Source organism: Schistocerca americana, chromosome 2, assembly GCF_021461395.2.
Source record: "Schistocerca americana isolate TAMUIC-IGC-003095 chromosome 2, iqSchAmer2.1, whole genome shotgun sequence".
NCBI lineage: Eukaryota > Metazoa > Arthropoda > Insecta > Orthoptera > Acrididae > Schistocerca > Schistocerca americana.
In genome coordinates this window covers 559,144,757-559,161,747 of record NC_060120.1, presented here as the reverse complement: position 1 = coordinate 559,161,747, position 16,991 = coordinate 559,144,757, and the positions used below count along the sequence as shown (strand labels likewise).

The 16,991-nt window shown below is 38.1% G+C and overlaps 2 protein-coding genes across 2 annotated transcripts in view; one reads left to right on the top strand and one right to left on the bottom strand.

Annotated features, from left to right (window-relative positions):
- LOC124594166 overlaps window positions 1-9,091 on the top strand; it is a 130,052-nt gene extending 120,961 nt beyond the window's left edge. Inside the window, exon 6 of the mRNA XM_047132521.1 lies at window positions 8,787-9,091. The gene's annotated coding sequence lies outside the window, so the exon portion shown is untranslated. The remainder of the gene's footprint in view (window positions 1-8,786) is intronic.
- Window positions 8,763-15,808, bottom strand: LOC124595421. The gene is made up of 4 exons (XM_047134153.1): window positions 15,694-15,808; window positions 11,839-12,015; window positions 10,944-11,109; window positions 8,763-8,976 (listed from the first exon to the last, which is right to left on the bottom strand). The coding sequence occupies exons 1-4, from the start codon at window positions 15,806-15,808 to the stop codon at window positions 8,775-8,777; spliced, it is 660 nt and encodes a 219-aa protein (XP_046990109.1). The 3' UTR covers window positions 8,763-8,774.
- Window positions 15,809-16,991: the final 1,183 nt, after the last annotated feature.

Genomic DNA, 16,991 nt, shown 5'->3' with positions numbered 1-16,991 from the left:
CTTACCTTCAAGTTAAACAAGATCTGTTGTTGGGTGTTGTCATTTGATTTCATGAGTTGAGAACCCAGGCACTGAAATTTTGAAGATCGTCTGGTAGTGACACTCATGAGAAACCAGTCTGATAGTGCTCAAAAGGAACAATCTCTCCATTAGCAAGATACTGTTGACAGCTGTGATGAAACCAAGTGCAGGTAAAACAAATCCTTGGATGTAACATCCACTCATCCATGGAAGTCTGCAGCTCATGGTCTCGAGGCTAGCATTGCTGCCTCTGTATCACGGGGTCCCGGGTTCGAACACTGGGGATTTTCTCTGCCCAGGGACTGGTGTTTGTGTTGTTCTCATCATTTCATCATCATCATCATCATCATCGTTCTTGATAGTGGCTAGATTGGACTGCGTAAAACATTCTTCTTAAGTTGCCAATCCTAAGATTGATTTGCAGCAGCTCTCCATTCAGTGCGATTGTCGGCCAGCCTCTTCAATTCCGTGAAACTTCCGCATCCTAGGTCCTGCATTATCTGGCTTATGTACTTTCTTCTAGGTCTGCCTCTTGCCCTTTTGCCCTCCACAAGGCCTTCCGTTATAGTGTGGAGAAGACTTTCATGTCTCAGAATGTGTCCCATCCATATATCTCTCCTCTTCTTGACCATCTTCCAAAGAACTGGAACTTCCTCCGCTCTCTGCAGGACTTCTTCATTTGTCATCCTGGCCGTCCATGGAATTTTTAACATCCTTCACAGACACCACATTTCGAATCCTTCAATCCTTCTTCTTTCGTCCTCTCCAAGTGTCCAGGTTTCGCTGCCGTAGAGAAGCACACTCCCAACACAAAGGTCTTTATTAACCGCTTCCTTAACGACAGACCTATCATATTTGATGTGAGGAGTCCTTTCCTTTTATAGAATGCAATCTTTGCCTGATTTATTCTACTTATTACATCTTTCCTACTACGACCATCTGATGTTATTCTGCTTCCCAAGTAGACAAAGTCTTGTATTTCTTTCAGCTTCTCTCCATTCAGCCTTATATTCGTAATTGCTTGATTATTTTGTTTGCTTGCAACTAAGATTTTTGTTTTTGACTTATTAATTTTCATGTTGTACCGTGTAGCAAGAGTGTTTTCCATTTCCTCCAACACTACTTGTAATTCTTCCTCATTTTCCGCTAGGACAGCAATGTCATCCGCAAAACACAGCATATCAACTATTTTTCCCTGGATCCTGATTCCATTAGCTTGTCCTAACTTTTCTCTGACCTCGTCCATTGCTTTCTGTATGTACATATTAAAGAGGACAGGGGAGAGTGCACATCCCTGTCTCACACCCTGTTTAATTTTTGCTTGTTGTTGATGTTCCCCACATCTCACTATTGCCACCTCTTCTTTGTATATGTTCCATATCGTTCTCCTGTCCTTGTACTTAGCTCCAGTTTCCCTCAATATCTGGAATAGTTTTTTCCATTCAACCTTATCAAAGGCTTTTTCGAGGTCAATAAATGCTATGTAGGTGTCCTTTCCTTTTTCCATTCTTTTTTCTATTATGAGCCTTAGGGCCATAATGGCTTCTCGCGTACCTCTCCCTCTTCTCTAAAACATTAGAGTGTGAAAAAAATTTGATCTTTGTACGGGTGTTGATGACTGTGAAGTTGAACACCGCACAAACCAAACATCATCATCATCATCCATGAGTAACACAAATGCACCCTACTGTTAGCACTATCTAACAAGCCTCTTAATACTATTGACCATTTCATATTAATTTAATAAACAAATCTTATAAATTTAGGTATAGTATCTACATTATGGTATCTCAGCAAAAAAGTGAGGGCATTCAGCAGCTTCCACATCCTTTTATGTTGTTTATAAAACTCCTGTAGAAATTCAACCATCTCCTCCCCAAACAGGCACGTGATTTAACTGTGATTCATTTACAGATCCATCAATGATATTATCCTCCAGTTAACAGTTACAAATTATCTTTATCTGGTACATTCTTAATTTTCACTTCCAGTGACAAACAAGATAAATGATCACATTTGTATTAAAACATATATGCATACTCCATGTGCAAGGAATACTAAATCTTTTGCTCATTCTTTGCTACATAATTTGTCCCCAAAAAATGAAAGGAAAGTCATGTTATATGTATTGTATGAGACTGAAATGTGTGCTTCATTTGTCACAATATTCCTTAAAGTTAGTTGGAACATTAGTCAGCTTGAAGAACCTGAAATGCATGATTTATTTTTCACATTATATTTTTTTAAATGGATTGGTGCTTTTGCCAGGTTAAGGCTGGCTTGAGTAAAAGAGTACTGTATATGTTTCTGTTGGTGATAGTGAGAGTGAGCATTTCTTTCTCTGAACTGTGAATCATGATTCCCAATCAGTTACTAGAAGATCTATCCTTAAATATGGCATCTCAGTCATAGCATCTGGTATTTTTCAAGTATGTGAAGTATTGAAAGGTGTGATAGCGTGCTGTGGATGATTTTTTTCTTTTTCTTTTTAAAAAAAAAAAAAAAAACCTATGGAACAGTCTTTTGGGCAATGAACAGCAATCATATTACATCCCAACCAGGACTGTAACTTGGAACTTCTATATTTCTCTCTACAAAACCCAAGTGGAGTTTAAATGCTCATTATTTGGACCCAGCTCTTGGAGAAGTAAAGACTGGCTTTTGTAGTACTCTGTCAGCCTTCATCATGCTTAAATGAGAAATTTGTGACCACAGATAATATACACAAGGTGGGGGGGGGGGGGGGGGGGAGGGGGGAGGCTGTTAAACTTCATGTAATCTGTATAGTTATCTGAATTTTAGGATTTTTCAAATAAATTACATTTGAAGTTGATTGTCTGTGATATTTCTCTGAGACTGATCTCTTCCACAGAAATTTAGACTACAAGAAAACACTGTTCCTTTTGTGTAACATTTTATAGTAATTCCCTTATATCTTGAGTCTATGTTCACATTGCAATGGAAGTGAGACTGCAAGCGATCAGACTAATGCCAAATTAGTAATATTAGGGCAAATCTCTGCTAAATTACAAGGTGTACAACTTTGCTTTCACCGTTTTTTTCCCAACATTTGAGGCTTTAATGAAAAAGATTGGTTACACATGTGTTATTCAAAGTATTTTCCATCGCTGGTCACTACTTTCTCTCATCTTTCGGGCAGTGTACAAATACCACGTCGAAGAAATTGTTCATCTTTTGAGCCGATCCACGAATTGATCCAATTTGTGACTTCTTCATGAGATCGGAAGTTTTGGTCAGCCACGCCATGCGCCATAGATCTAAACAGTTGATAGTCAGAGGGAGCAATGTCTGGAGAATACGGTGGGTGGGGTATGACTTCCCATTTTAATGTTTCCAAGTATGTTTTGACCTCCTTTGCAACCTGGAGTCGAGCATTGTCCTGCTGCAAAATCACTTTGTTGTGCCTCTCACTTTATTGTGGCCGTTTATCTTTTAATGCTCTGCTCAACACATTAATTGCGTTCAATAATGAGCACCTCTGATTGTTTCACTTGGTTTTAACACCTTATTGTACATGATGCCGAGCTGGTCCCACCAAATGCAGAGAATGATCTTGGAGCCGTGAATATTCGGTTTGGCCCTCGACGTGGAAGCATGGTCAGGAATTCCCCTGATTTTTTACATTTAGGATTATCATAATGAACCCATTTTTCGTCCCCGGTCACAATGTGATGCAGAAATCTCTTCCGTTTTTGCCTCTGAAGCAAATGTTCACAAACACACAAACACTGTTCAGTGTCTCTTCGATTTGGCTCACACGGGACTCAACTTCCTTCTTCCTGAATCATGTCCATAGCCTTGAGACATTTTGAAATGGCTAGCTGTGTCACTCTCACTAATCGTGCCAATTCTTCTTGAGTTTGACGTGTGTCTTCACTTAGCGATGTCTTCAATTCTGCATCTTCGAAAACATTCTCTCTTCCACCCCTATGCCGCTCTATGATGTTAAAATCACCGTTCTTGAAGCATTAAAACCACCCACAACATGTTCTTTCACTAATAGAGTCCTTACAATAAGTACTTGAGAGCATTCGATGACACTCAGCCGCTGTTTTCTTCATATTGAAACAAAACAGTAACACCTCCCGCAAATGATGAGAATTGGGCTCATAAACTGGCATTTTCAATGAAGAACAACTTTATGATGCAGACACAAATTGGCTAATGTTTGAATGAGGCTATGTTGACTGAAGTGCAAGCTAACTGCCTGACATCTGCAATCTGTTTCTTTTAACCACTGCTTATCGTTGTCATCACCTATCAGCAAACGGCAGAAGCAAAGTTGTACATCTTATATTAAGTCAGTCAGGTAAGTATCTGGGAAGTAGTGGTACAATAGCCAGTGATATGAAGCCACCTAGAACTTTCCACAAATTCTGATAAAAAGAAAATTATTATTGTAATGACCAGGGAGCATATATGATCATTAACTGCTTTGGCCTGAAAGAATTGCAGTACTTCCAGGAGGTGAAAAGTTTATTAATAAAGTACAATAAATTTTTCTTATAGTGGTGAGATGCTGAGTCACAGATAGGCACAACAAAAAGATTGTCACAAAATAAGCTTTCAGCCAACGAGGCCTTTGTCAAAAATAGACGACAGAAAAAAATACACACACACGCACACACACACACACACACACACACACACACACATGCACACACACACACACACACACACACACACCAAAACGTGTAGGTTATACTATTTAGGATGAATAATATTATGCTCTTGTACTGATAAGATGAAAAAGATTTTGTTCTATGTTTATGCTTGCGTTATTTCTTCCCTTTTGTGGAGTGTCGTAACTGAAATCCAAGTTTTAATCTGTTGTACTTATACAGAAAAATTAATGTCCAAAGGAATATCTCAATGTTGCAGAAATCTAATGATTCAAATGGCTCTGTGCACTATGGGACTTAAAATCTGAGGTCATTAGTCCCCTAGAACTTAGAACTACTTAAACCTATGGGAATCGAGATGTTACGTATGGTAATATCGAACCCAACATTAAGTATTCGCTCATTTATAATGAATTAACTTTATTTTGACCATGTCGGTACAAACACATCTGTTTGAATACAGAGTTTGGAATACACTGAGATCAACAGTTTTCAAGGAAGTTTGTTCTCAAAGATGAGGCGGTTGACTCTTGCAGTCGATAGCCGCCACTGAGCCCCTGCCAGTAGTGCAGAGCATGGTAAGGATGATGAGAGGCGTGTGTGCACCCGGCCGGCTGATGGCAGGCACTAGTGCGAGTCACGATTGGACCGTTTCTCGATGTCTTGGTAGGCATGACCAGCAGAGGGAAGGAGGCGCGGAAGGCGTCCACAGGTTGACCGTGCCATGCTGCTGATGGCACGGTGGAAGCAGAAGGTGGTGGCGTGTCGGTGGGAGAACATTGTTGTACCAAGGCCGTGCAGCGCAGCAGGGTTTTGATCCGATCAAAGGCGTGGAGTGCGTCAAAGATGCGATGTTATGTATTGCCAAAGTATTTACCGGTGAGCGCCGCGGTAAGTGCAACGTGTCCGGTAACAGTTTGTTATTGGCTGTATGACATAGAGGAGCAACCATGCTGTGGCTTAACAGGTTGCATAAGAGATGCCGGATGAGCAACACTCACGATAATGACGGAGTTATAGAGTCGCTTGATGTCGCAGCAGGGGAGAAAACAGCAAGCTGCACGTGATTGACCTTGGCAGCGGATGACTTCGATGTGGACGGAAGCATCACCTCAGAGTCCGTGAATGGTGAGTGTGTTACAGCAGTAGATGGCAGGATGTTCCAAGCAGAGTTGACAGTGTCGGTGTTTTGATGTGTGAAACAGCCGTAATTGAAGGTTGGAGGGCATGGCCGTGAGCCCTGTGCATGAGGCATGGTGACGGCGTGAGGTAGTGGAAGGCGGACGTGGTCGGCGAAACCATGGTCAGAGCAGCAAGGCGGTGAGATGTAATGTGAATGGGAACAAGTCGAATTGGCAGATGAACTATTGGTCCGTGGCGGAGAGGCGACACAGTTCGATGGAACGAGCTGCATGTGTGCTGTTGCTGTCGGCGCTGCAGTCGAGTCATAAGGCTGCAAGCTGCTCTTGTGAAACTGCTGCACGGTCATGTGTCGAAGCGGAAAGATGCTCACTCATCGAAGCAGAAATGGCAGATGTGTTGGTCGTAAATTGCGAAGGCAGTGAAAGCACTGGAATGTGGCTGGTTATGCCATAGTACAGAGACGAAGTGTCTGGAACTACCAAGGAAAGGTGGCAGTGGCATAAATAAGTTGCTTGTATCACATCACTAATGCAGAATTTCCACTTGAGACGGCATGATGATGACAGTTGTGACATCTGGGACATAGATCCATGTAGCATGATCATCAGGGTATTAGTTGTAGATGGTAGTAACAGCAAAGGATCATCAGCAGTCGGAGGCAGAACAATGACAGGAGCACCTCGTTGCATGTCGTGCTCGGTCGGTGTCAGCTGCAGCATGTGAAACTGATCTTGTACCAACAAGTTGCATGTTGCAATTTGCTCACGTAGCTGTCGCAGTTGTTCAGGCGAAAATGCATGTAACGGCGAAGGATCATCAGCAGTCAGAGGGGGAACAACGACAGGAGCATCTCGTTTCATGTTGTACTCGGTCGATGTTGGCTGCAGCTTGTGTAACTGATCTTGTACCAACAAGTTGTATGTCGCAATTTGCTCACGTAGTTGTTGTAGTTGTTCAGGCGAAAATGTATGTCGCGAAGCAGTCTGCTATGTATCACTGAGTAAGATGGGGTCGAAATCAGAATCGGTCTCTATCAAAGGGCGAGTTGTTGACAAGACATGGGTGCGGTATGCGTGGCAGGATCGTATGTCGTGCAGCTGTTTGTTTTGACTGGGTCGAGGTCAGTGAGCCAGCACGTGGTGGCCGTGATGTCGCTGTCGGTAGCGGTCGAGCAGAGTCGGTGCGACTTGGGTGCTGCATAGAGGGAGGCGTGGCACGTCCAGTGTTGCACTGAGAAACAGCCGGCATTGTCGTCAGTGTAATTGGTTCACTGTCGTTGGTCAGTGTCTGGGTCACCAGTATGGGAATCGAGATGTTACGTACGGTAATCACGAACCCAACATTAAGTATTTGCTCGTTTATAATGAATTAACTTTATTTTGATCATGTCAGTACAAACACATCTGCTCGAATACAGAGTTCGTAACACACTGAAATCAACAGCTTTCAAAGAAGTTTGTTCTCAAAGATGAGGCAGTCGACCCTTGCAGTCAATAAACACCACAAACCTAACTAACCCAAGGACATCACACACATCCATGCCCAAGGCAGGATTCGAACCTGTGAGCTTAGCAGTCATGTGGTTCCGGACTGAAGCACCTAGAACTGTTCGGCCTCACCAGCCGGCAAAAATCTAATGTTTTATTGCCATTACAACACTTAGGAGAAGTGGATATGTGTGACTTTGAATATGCAAATGATGTACAAGTATTCAAATAACACAGAACATTACTTTAATAGTTGTTTCTCCTCAGTGAATGCTGGTAAACACTGTGGTGTCACCAGTTCTTAAGACTTCAATAACCTAGCCATTAGAGGACTCCCCATTCCATGGTGACAGAAAACCAGTTTAACATGTTTGTTGCCTTCAAAACCAACATAATAAGTCTTAAATTCATATATGGTATAGTTATCTATAGTTTCTCTATGCATATCAAAAAAGTGTTCCTAATTTTATTTAGAGATGAAGGCTTTAAGACATGAAAACTTCCCATCTAGGAAGAAAATTCAAACTAATCACACCATATCTCAAAAAATGTTGAACTTTGTGTGTGTGTGTGTGTGTGTGTGTGTGTGTGTGTGTGTGTGTGTCCGTCCCTTGGGGCGTTGCTGATGGAAATTGTCGAGTCCACTTCCTGTCTCAAATGCCAACTAATTTAATTAGGAGTACACCAGTATAAGGGTATATAATAGGTTGTAGGGGCAGAGGGGTAGACCTGAAGGCATGGAGTATCTTGTAAGATGAATGGCAACTTGTTAGTAGCCATAAAAATTTCCAGTTCTGACCCAGATAAAAATCTTCATACAGATTTTTAAATCATCATCTTGAAAGAAAAACACCTGATTGCATTATATTTTTTCTTTTCCCCAAGAACCAGGGAGAGGGGGGACATGGCACTCCACTGCCCTCTGCCATGGACGCACTTGTACTGATAGTTTTGTTCTCAATACTTACTTCTGAATCTGTTAATCTCTCATATTATATTTCTTCCAAACGAGCATTGATGCATAGGTCTCAAACATTAATGCATTAATAATCTATTAAACACTCATTGGCAGATTATCAACCAAAATCTGAGAGAGCAATTTAAAATAATTTCTTCATAATATGTGGAGTAAAAATAAGTTAAAACTCTGAAGTAGCGAATATATATTTTTTAATTCCTAAAAAAAAAAATGAAGATCACAGATATCAGTGCGCTACAAAAAATTGATATTTTATAATGATTAAGTCATTTTTAATTAAAGAAACAGTTTAATTTTTGTGCAGTGTCAGTAATAACTTGTTTTTCGCTAGCAGATTTTTCTCAGTTTTCTGGTTAGATCTTGTGTTACTATTCACTTCCAGTGGTGGATTACTTTCAGTGTTTTGAAATGAATGTAAGAATACAAGTCAGGTGACTTTCATGCATATAGAATGAGGCTTGTTATAAAAATTTTATTGTTCCTATCAGCATTTACAGTGTTTTATACTTTCAGATGGGGATTGGTGTATCGCACATATTTCAAAAGAGCATCATTGTCTTCACAGACAAATGGTTTGCGGTGGTGGCAAGCAACATCATGCCAGTGAACGCCATCATTGTAGAAATTGTTCAACACAGCAAGGCAGTTCTCTGGAGCTCCTCCCTGCTGAGGTTCTCTGTTGTCAGGCTGGGGCCTGTTGAGTCTGCAAAGCAATAAATACATGGGAAATTATTATAAGGTGTAATAGATGTAGTGTTCATTTAAATTACAAATTTATGATAAAATTTCAGTATTTAACTTAAAACAATTTGATAAAAATGTTCATGAAATATTTTTCAATTTACTGTTCTTCCTTTTTCCTACCTTTTATTTGAGTTCTATTTGAAACAGTACATTTCATTAAAGTTAATTATTAAGTTATTATATCAGTGTGGCAGTAACAAACAAAGTAATAATTCCAGAAGAAGTGGTCTATTTTGATGCTATATATTTAGTTCTGCAATTACAAAACCAAATGGCTCATAAGCACTTATGGTAGTTGTGTTTTAAGTTATAGGTCCTGACATTACAGTATGTTTAGGAACTTGTTTGTAATTACATATACACAGTTTCTCATACAAGTAATATGTTTGATTCATCACTTTGACACTGATATATGAAAGCCTGAAATGTATATAGTGAAAGACAAAGGTCATGGATTTGAGTCCCAATCTGGCATGCAGTTTTAATATATCAGGAAGTTTCATATTAACACACTCTCTGCTGCAGAGTGAAAACTCCAGTCTGGAAGATGATAGCTGCATATAACTTAAAATACACTGGAGTAGTGTAACTGGCAGATATCTTGTGAAGGAAAATTACTTTCTCACTAATTAATTATACATGACCTTGCTGTTTTGTCACATGAAAATTTAAGCAACATTGAAACTCAAGAATATTTCTTAGTTCATGAAAATACATGTATTTAAGCTTTATTGTTTGTGTGTTGTCTTGCAGTCTTCATATGTATACATTTGACACTTTTGATTTTGGTCACAAACTGTATACACTGATTTGAATTTCTTTTAAGTTTGTCTGGTGAATTCTTTATCAGTCTATTTGTAATTAATATATATTATTTCAGGAAAGCTGTGTTATCATTTGTGAGAAAGTCTAATTTAAGAAATGTTATTTGGAATTCAAAATGTAAACAAGAAATAAATGTTAACAGTAATTATGGCAGTAACTGAAAATATTGGACTATTCTTTAAAAATGAAAGGCAATGTTTCAAGTATTTAAAAGTACACTAGCATATGATCCTTTAGCGATGTTTTCTGCCTAGTAAAAAGTTATAAGTAGCTTGTTACTTCACAAATCCCTTACATCTTTTCCAAAACTACATCAATATTTGTATTTCACAAGCCATTGCATAACACACGGTATATGTTACTTTGAACTAGAATTGGTATCTCACAGTCCAATCGCATTTGCAAATGAGGCAAGGGGAAAAAGTCTCCTTGTATATCATACTATCTACCATAATCTCTCTTATCTTATTATCATCATCTTTGTTCTAGTAATATGATGGAATATAATTGTTGCACAGTCTATCCTGATTACCAGTTATCTGAATCTATCCAAGAGGGTTTTGTGAAATAACAATCATATTTCTTCCACAGGTATCCACAAAGTCCCCTAAGCATTTCTGCAAAACAAACAGCTGTTCTTACAGGAAAGATATCCTGAATTTCCAGGTTAGATTCTGTTTATCAAATTTGCATTTAAGCCCCCCCCCCCTCTCTCTCTCTCTCTCTCTCTCTCTCTCTCTCTCTCTCCCCCTCTCCCCCCCCCCTCCCCCCCCCCCTCCCACCTCTCCCTCTCCCCTCCCACCACTCCCCTCATTTTGGCACCAGTTAGTTTTCACTGCTAATGTCACCAAATCTGTTTGACAAGTGTAATCCAACTCCTGTTAAGCAGCAAAATGAGATCCTTCTGATGATTGTCATAAAATATCAGCATGTGTTTGTGTGGATAATACTGGAACTTTTTGTAAATTATTTTTTAGCTTTTTAAATTTTTTTGGTATGTCTTTTGCTGGTCTTCACTAGCTTTCACTTTTACTTGGAATTATTCATCATGTCTTAGGCTATTTTCCAGAAAACTTATGTTAATAAGAAACGACAACTCACCCTCCAGTATGACTCCAATCATTTTGATGTCTGTCAGTTGTGGGTGGAAGACGAGTCAGTTCAGCAGTCCAGAACCAACCATTAATATGGAGGGGCTGCAGATCTGGGCGGTCACAACCCTTAAAGTCACAGAGACGCCCACTTGTCCATATGTAACGTTGGTTTCCTGTGAATGTTGTAAAATGTTATCTTGTTTTTGTTGTATGCTATTTTGAAAAAAATATTGCCTAATCTGAACAGACAAATGTAGACTAACTCGCTATGAAGTATGGGTACCAGTTTCTGAATTTCGTAATTCAGTTCAACTATGTGTCACAAAAATGTTTATACCTATAAAAAACTTAATTTGCATAATATTCATCTTTTTTGCACTGTTGACATAACAGAACACACAATTTTATTGCCAACTAACACCAGTGTGTTGGAGTTGTTTCATATTTCACAATTAGAGTTAAAAAATTATTGTGTTAATATATACTAAGTAAAAGTGTGTGTGTGTGTGTGTGTGTGTGTGTGTGTGTGTGTGTGTGTGTGTGTGTGTGGTTAAAAATACTGCACAAAAATGATAGCAGCAAACAGAAAAAATAATAATCATCATTAGAAACAAACACATCTGCTTAATACTATGAAACTGTTAGCTACCAAACCACTTGAGAGGAAACACTTAATAAGCTAACCAAAACCAGATAAATTTTTAACAGCTAATGGCCAACAGAAGGCTGGGCATGCAGATTGATGAAAATTTGCTTGAAATCTACTGTCACACCATTAATGAGATTATAAATAGAACATGCAACCCCAGTAAAATTTAATTCACATACATGAAAGTTCTACAAACAAAATATTCATGTTGTGTCATTTATAGGACATATGACTAACTGATTAAATTACTGACCTTCAACAATTCGCTTCTTAATGAACTCGTTCTCAGCTGTAGTTTCTAAACTGACAAGGTCCATACAACGCATGCGACACCAGTTACGACCACCAAGCCAGTCTTCAGGAGTTTGTGTTTGTGAGTCTTTCCATGAGAAGAAATAGCCCTTGCCATTGAAGTGTTCATGAATCTTCCCTGCAGACATAAAAATTGGTATTTTTATTATAATTAAATTTATTAGACAAGACTGTATTCCACAGTTTATATTATATTATAATTTAGCCTTTGTATGTTATACTTAAAAACACTTCTGTTCTAATAGTGTCATTAGTATCTTGATGTGTGTTTTTTCTCAGAATATCTGTTACTTCACAATAACTTCAAGAAATTAATATTATTTGTAAAAACAACATGTTTTTCTTTCAATATGTGATGCACTTACAAAATAAAATTAGATACTGTGCACACAAAGCATAATACCAAAAATTCATTCTTAATTTAAAATAGTGCCGACAAAAATATGATAGTTCATGCCTCATTGTTAGATACTTTTGTAGAAAAAGCTGTTAGAAAATTATTTCTGAACTGTCAAACATTGTTTGTCAAGAAAGCTAAGGATAATAATAGATCCTGTTTCTCTAGATTAAAGAGCAAAAATGTTACTTTCATGAAAAAATTTTAAAATAACTCTGAATTACATTATTGAATTACCGTCTGAAGGTAACAATGACTATTACTTTTTGATTTCAAGAATCCTCTTTGTATCATTGCAATTATTAAAATTCTCAGTTCTGTAACTGCCCTTTCTCAAAAGAATAAAATAGTAGTGCTTCTTTAAGAAATCCAAAAACTTGCAAAGTCATTTATTAAAATTTATTACGTGATGTCTGTTTCTCAGAAGAACAATGAGTATTCTTTTGAAATACATTTTTCGCAATGCTTTTATATATATATATATATATATATATATATATATATATATATATATATATATATATATAACAGAAAGAAACATTCCACATGGGAAAAATATATTAAAAACAAAGATTCCATGACTTACCAAACGGGAAAGCGCTGGTAGGTAGACACAATTAAAAAAAACACACAAACACACACAAAAAATTTCAAGCTTTTGCAACCAATGGTTGCTTCATCAGGAAAGAGGGAAGGAGGGGGTTAGACGAAAGGATGTGGGTTTTAAGGGAGAGGGTAAGGAGTCATTCCAATCCCGGGAGCGGAAAGACTTGCATTAGGGGGAAAAAAGGACAGGTATACACTCGCACATATACTCACACATATCCATCCACACATATACAGACACAAGCAGACAAGTCTGTATATGTGTGGATGGATATGTGTGTGTGTGCGAGTGTATACCTGTCCTTTTTTCCCCCTAAGGTAAGTCTTTCCGCTCCCGGGATTGGAATGACTCCTTACCCTCTCCTGTAAAACCCACATCCTTTCGTCTATCCCTCTCCTTCCCTCTTTCCTGACGAAGCAACCGTTGGTTGCGAAAGCATACACAGATAAAAGTCTAGCATACTCCAACAGAAAGGTGTCAATTCTTTCAACTCTAGTGTTAAAGAGACCACAAAAATTGTTAGGTCTCCGCAAATCAATAACTTATGGTTATGATGGAAGGTTAACCAAATGAAATTTGGCAATGACTTGTTAGCACCCACTCCCCTCTTAATCCCCTTGTTTGGTACTTTTGTAATCAGTTGAAATCTGTGTTATTAATAAGTAGTAACCATTTGTTAAAGTGGATGTAAACAAGAGACCTTTAACAGATCCACGTCCCTACTCTCCATGTTCTCAAAATATTTTTGAAAGATGCTTAAAATAGAATATTGTACCATTTTTACGACAAACTGCTAACAATTTCTCAGTTTGATTTTCTTAGTTGATACTCTACAGAGCAAGTGATACACTGCTCATTGCATAATTAAATGCCATCTGGTGGCATTGTAGGCATGTTGTGCACTAAAGAGAGTACATGGGCAGAGCAAAGATGAATGAGGAATCATTCCAGTAACAGTACTGACTACAGTTGGAGAAATCCATTAGCCCAAGTGACTATGATAAAGGGCAAATTGATATGGCCCAGCACCTGGGAATGAGCATCTTGGAAACAGCAAAACTGGTCAGCTGTTTATGTGCTATTGTTGTGAGCATCTGTCGAAAGTAATTGAAGGACATGCCTCATTATAGAATTTGGAGGTCAGAAGCTTGCCCACATTGTAAAGCAGCAACCTGTTGCTGACCTGGTGAGAAAGTAAACTGCTGGTGCAGGCACAAATGTTTCAAAGCACACCATTCAGCACACACTTTGAACATGGGGCTCCACAGCAGATGTTCCCTGTGTGTTCCTATGTTGGTTTAATGACATCATCAATTACTATTGCAGTGGGCACAGAATCACAAAGACTGGAGCATTTATTAATGGAAACATATTCCCTGTCTGCATGTATCACATTTATTGTCACACCATGTTGATAGTTGTTTTGACATACTGTGAGCCACAGAAACAGCTGCTTTAAATATGCACAACACCACAGATGCAGACCATTGCAGCCAGTATTATGCTATGGGGGACATTCACCTCAGCTTTCATGGGTTTCCTACCATAGTAATTGAAGGCACCATAATGACTGTGGAGTATGTTAGCATTATTGCAGACCACATTACATGCATCACTTCATGCTTGATATCTTCCTTGGTGGTAATGGCATCTTCCAACAGGATAACTGTCCACGTCACAAGACCAGAATCTTGGTACTTGTTTGAGGAGGATAATAAGGAACTCACTTGGTCATTAGATTTGCCTTATCTGAATCTGGTGGAACACATCTGGGACACTATCTAGTACCAACTCCACTCCTATACAAGAGTGTTGTGTGACCTGTCCATTGACAACTGGCGCTGCTTACCTTAGGGAACCTACCAAGGCAAATCTGGGCCATTCAGAATTGTGTTTCAAAGGTGCACCAACACACTATTAAGCAGGTGGTCATAAAGTTTTGGCTCATCAGTTATGTGATTCCACAAACTCAATTCTGGCAGAATTAGACAAGAAAATTACTGTGTTTACATTTTCTAAGACCTTATCAAGGTCTTCTGTTGCATAGGTAATAAAATTCTACTAGGGAAACTAAAACATTATGCTGTTAAAATAATCCCCCTTGCATAGATAGAGTCAATTCTAGATGGATTGTGGTTGTGGAAGAGATTTTTGCCATTTATGAGTGTATCAAGTGTTATGGCCTAACAGATAGTTTTGTGCAAGACAGGTGTATGCTTGGCATATTTATTATTGTAGATTGTGAATGGATGCTGAGTGAATAATATACTATAGAACTTAAACTGCCAGAATGAAAGAAGTAGGCCTACTGGTACTTTTTCTATTTGGCTTTAACGTCAAAACAGTCATATGGCATAGAATTCTGTCTTAAGGTGAAACTGTTGTCAGCAGTTTGTTAACAACTGTTTATAAAGTATAATGAATTATTCCTCAGTTTGTTTTGTGATGATGTCAGATGTCTATCATGTTGTGGAATATTGGCCTTCACTGGCTTAAACTGACAGCGTTATTTGTGCAACACATTTAGAACAAATTATTCTTAAAGATTCAAGAGTAAATAGAGTACAACCTGACTTCCTCAGAAACAAATGGTTTGTTTGTAAAATATCAAAGTAAGGGTTTATCATATATTACACAGAACTGTGGTACTATAAACGAAAGTTAATTAAATAATTCATCCACACGTCATTACTTGACGTGCAATATGATGTTTTTTTTTCTATTAGCCTATGAATAGTTTAGCCATTATATTAATCAATATACATGTTTCTGTATCTGTTATTCATACTCACTCTGTGCACAGAGAGTTGGAACAGGTGGCTCTAAGATACGACCTGCTGGTTGTGGTTGAAACTGTGCATTGCAGAATGATGCCAGCACAGCCACAAACAGTGCCTGCATCAACATCTTCCTAGCAGAGCTGTAAACAGTGCAGCAAATTAGACAGTGTAAGATATTATATGGTGTATAGAAGCATTTATTCATGCTGTGCATTGAACAGAAGCCAAGAAAATGTGCTGCTCAAATGTTATTCAAAAATGTGAAAGACTTTATATTTTTCAGCGTAAATTTTTATTGTGTAGCTTTATTTTCCTTAACTGATTAAAATTTTGATCTTGTGCCATAACTCTTTTTTGAAATTCATCTCATTACCATCATTTTCAATTTCAATTTTGCTTTGACACACACACACACACACACACACACACACACACCAGTTTAATAGTTCATGTCCGGAAAGACATTTGGGAACATAAAGAAATAATATGGAGAAAAACTATGTGTTTTTAGGCAAAAAGAGAAGAAATATATAGAAATTATGTACAAAATCTTATCAGAATTTTGAGGTATCTATGCATGTATGTTTTTGAGCATTATTATTGAGGGGCACCTGTACCTGATACTAATATACATAGTAATCAACTTTATTTTTATGCTTGCATGTAAGTATAGTTTAATATTTTTGTGCAATCTGTTTTATATATTTGTTGATCTATTCAGTGCAACTTGGCTGGGGCTCAATACCGTGGTACAGATACAATATATGAATAAATGAAATCTTACTGTCATTATTACAAATGATGGAATAGGGTAAATATTGAGAAACCACATTTAAACTGTTTAACTGAAAGACACTTAAAAGGTTATGGTTTTCTTAATTTGAAAAAACTTTCTGAGAGGAAATACTGAAAGATTTATAGGCCAGGAATAATAATTTACATTGGGACAAACTTCTCTTCAGAATAAAATGAACCTAAGTCTACAATTTTTTGTTTCTTTTATCAGCATACAATAATGTGATACTGAATTTATAGGATGGACAGATAAATCTTTTTTTTATTGAATAATCCCTTAGTTAAACTACTACAAATTTCAGTTTCCATTATTTCAGATTTCAGTTTGCAAATTACAACATGGAGACATTTTCTGGACACGCATGCCATTCGCTTTACACGGGTTGTGATGGTAGTGTAATGCATAGATCTCATATAGAGCTGACAAAAGTCACTGCCCTAATTACGGTTTTTCCTTGTGTAAATAGGCACTGAAACAGTATATACACAGGAGCCCAACCATAGCAAACAAAGAG

Coding starts and splice junctions, on each gene's coding strand:
- LOC124595421 (XM_047134153.1), bottom strand. CDS start 15,808: ATGTTGATGCAGGCACTGTTTGTGGCTGTGCTGGCATCATTCTGCAAT. Junction 12,016..15,693: donor TCCAACTCTCTGTGCACAGA/GTGAGTATGAAT, acceptor TTATGTCTGCAG/GGAAGATTCATGAACACTTC. Junction 8,977..10,943: donor GATTGGAGTCATACTGGAGG/GTGAGTTGTCGT, acceptor ATTGCTTTGCAG/ACTCAACAGGCCCCAGCCTG.